The 3,486-nt window shown below is 38.4% G+C and overlaps 1 protein-coding gene across 1 annotated transcript; it reads right to left on the reverse strand.

Annotated features, from left to right (window-relative positions):
• Window positions 1–286: 286 nt before the first annotated feature.
• Window positions 287–2,232, reverse strand: LOC120089331 (cytochrome P450 89A2-like). The gene has a single exon (XM_039046767.1). The coding sequence runs from the start codon at window positions 2,105–2,107 to the stop codon at window positions 575–577; it is 1,533 nt and encodes a 510-aa protein (XP_038902695.1). The 5' UTR covers window positions 2,108–2,232; the 3' UTR covers window positions 287–574.
• Between the last annotated feature and the right edge of the window lie 1,254 nt (window positions 2,233–3,486).

The following is a 3,486-nucleotide window of genomic DNA, read 5'->3' on the forward strand; positions in this document are numbered from 1 at the left end:
GTTTATTCTTTCTAATTTTTACCTCTCCCCAATTTTCTCAATCTAAAACTTTTATCATGTTTATCCTTAATTTTGAACAATTTTTTTGAAAAATAGAGCATTTTTCTAACATTTTCTCTCTCCAATGGTTTTATTAATAAAGAATAATATTTTTCTATATTTAAAAATATTTTCAATATTTAAATGACAAAACTATTGAAAATATATTTAGATATATCAAAATGTCGATTTTATTTGAGATGTTATCAGGATAGATTACGATAGATATCTATTAAGCACCGAGAGATGTCAGAAATGCTGTACATACATTGATTCATTTTGCTTTGTTCTTTCATTTCAAAAAAAAAAAAAAACAAACAACAACCATAAATTATGTTTACAGGATGGCACAATTTCTATATTCTACATTTTATAAACTTCATGACATAAGCTACCAAACTTATAATTTAAGCTGAATTTAATGATCTCCCTATTGCACTTGATTCAATACGTAGAAAATTAAGTAGCCAAAGCGAAGGTTGTTTAGTCTTTGCATTTGGACTCACAAAGTGACGAGGCACAGTGCAGGGCAAATTCACCTGGGATTTATGTTGGCTTTCAAAGGCTTTTCCATCACCACCGTGAACTCTAGCTTCTCCGACAAATCCACTTCATCTCCATCGACGGCCTTCCACTCAAATCGCCAAATCAAATTAGCAACAAAATATTCCAAATGAAGAATCGCCAAACTGAATCCAGGACACATCCTTCTCCCTGCTCCGAATGGCATCATCTTTATCTCTTTGTTTCCGGTTATATCAAACGCACCTTCTCCTCCTTCGCCGGCTTTCGTGAACCTCTCTGGTTTGAATTCCATCGGATCTTCCCACACTTTTGGATCCCAACCTGTCTCCGCAATCATAAAATTTACAGTCACATTCTTTGGTATCACATAATCTTCCAACATTGTATCTTCTTTCACTGCGTGTGGTAACACGAAATGCACTGGTGGGTGTCTTCTTAATCCTTCTAATACCACTGCTTTCAGATATGCAAGTTTCTCCAAATCCTCTTCTTTCACCTCCTCCATTGATCCATCTCCCATTACTCCTTTCATCTCTGCCAAAAGCTTGTTTTGAATCTCTGGGTTTTTCACTAAATTCGCCATTATCCATTGCAGGGCTGTGGAGGTTGTATCAGTGCCGGCGATGAGGAACTCGGAGCATATGCTGACCATCTCCTCATCAGTAAGCTTTCTATTGTCCTCATCGGGAAGCTCTAAATCAAGCAGTGTGTCTACATATGATACCACGAGTTCTTCTTTATTTTCGCCTCGGTTTTCTCTGTTTTGGTTTTCCTTCCTTCTTGATTCAATCAAAGGAATTACGACTTTCTCTTGGTTTCTTCTCAGTTCCGAAAACTCCTCCCAACGTTTTCGGAGGAAAATCTTGGACAACTTCGGCAAGAAATCGAGGGCGCTGAAACGCCCAAAATTCAACAACATAGCTCGATGCACGTCTTCAATTTTCTTGATCTGGGATTCATCAAACTTATCCCCAAAGCACATCAACGCCAACAAACAGAACATAGCGTGCTGAAAATTCTCGATAACTGAGACAGGGTTTCCCGATTCAGACTGAGATTGAAGACGATTGAGAAGAATATCCAAAACCCACTTGCGAGCATGACTGTAGGACCTGACACGGGAAGGATGGAGGATTTGGGAATTGAGATTGCGGCGGAGGAGGCGCCAGAGTGGGCCGTAATAGGCAGAGCTGATGTTGTGTTGGTTGGAGGTCATGACCTTGCTAAAAGGTAGCGCCGGTGGACGGTCGGCGAAGAGAGCGCCGTTGAGAACGAGGGCCTTGTGGGCGAGGGAGCGGTCAGCGATGAAGACGGCGGCGCTTGTGCCGATGGGGAGGGTAATGATGGGGCCATATTTTGCGATGAAACTCCGGAGTAGATATTCGATTTGGAGTGGGGATCTGCGGAGAAATAGAAAACTGGTGAGGATGGGGATTGAAGAAGGGCGTGGTGGAAGCTTTGTGGAGCTTCGGAAATGCGTAAAAATGGAGCCGAGAAAAGAGCAAATGCAGATGGAGATGATGACAATGAACCAAATCTCCATTTTTTTTTTTATTTATTTATTTTTGTCTGTGTTGGAGATTGGATATTGAATTCAACAACAAAAAACTAATCTCCATTTATTGTTTGTTATTTGGAAAAGTATCTTAACCAAATAGAAATTTTAGGTGTATATTTTATCAATACACTTATCTTATTATATTTAAGTATAATTTAATAAAATACTGTCATGTGGTATTTTTATTTTTCTAAAAATTAATCATGTAGATGCTGAACTAATGTAACTTAATAATTGCAAGATGCTTATCGTTTAAGATAAACTACACGATCATGTAGGTTTTACTGAACGATCATTTAGGAAAAGGTTTATGATCATTTAACAAACCCAGCACACTATACGATTGTTTAGGGAAGCTATCCGATCGTGTAGGAACTAGTGTGTGATCGTTTAGGCACGAGGTGGACGATCATCTAGGCATAGAGTGACTATCGTATAGGCTCTCGACATTAAACGATCGATTACTTTTCACCAGCGCGCTTTTTCTCTCTTTTCGAACGATTGATTGAAAATGAAAACCAATTTCATTTTAATTCATCGGTTTCAATAACCGACGCATTCCCACTAACGCACGTCCGAACGTGATTTTTGGCTTAATTATCATATAATTAACCAATTAAGATATTAATAAATATAATCATATTATATTTTTACCCTATAGTTTGATATCACATATCTACTATAGTAATTTCTCCTCTATTTGATATAAATCATATTTATATCTAATTTCCTCCAAAATAATGTATCTCATACATTTAGCCAATTATATCATAAATCATCAAACTTTCTCTTGTCAATTTGAACATTTCAAATTAACCGAAACACTGATTTTTTACTTTATCCAAGCTATCCAGGGGACCTAATGGACTTGTGGCTCGAAGCTCCAATGGTTCGTGAATAGCTAACTAAACTCTTTAGCCACGAGATCCACCATCTGTTAACTGTTAGGCATTCCACTAAATACCAACCGTTGAAGTCTTCTTACCATAGATATATTTCTATGTCCATCGGATATAACCAATCATGAGTACGATGTCCCTTCACAGATGCTCGTAAGTACAGTTGGGCCAAATTACTATTTTTCCCTTTTAGTTACATCTCAGTCCTTAAGTACCACTAATTCCTCTAATGAACAATACAACATAGTCCAACTAAGTGTGAACACCTCTCGGACCAAGAGAATGTGTGTGGTGCCACATTGTTCAAGCCCCGAAATCAACCCTTAAGGGAGCTATCTATCTATTTACCCCTGCCTCGGGGAAGGAGTGAATTCCATCTTGTGTAGCTGAGTTCCTAGCTCTCAAATCAGACGAATCCCCAAAATGGTAGGTTTTAATCGGAGACCTGGCCACTCGCACCCATAC

The sequence above is a fragment of the Benincasa hispida genome, chromosome 10 (assembly GCF_009727055.1).
Source record: "Benincasa hispida cultivar B227 chromosome 10, ASM972705v1, whole genome shotgun sequence".
NCBI classification, from domain to species: domain Eukaryota; kingdom Viridiplantae; phylum Streptophyta; class Magnoliopsida; order Cucurbitales; family Cucurbitaceae; genus Benincasa; species Benincasa hispida.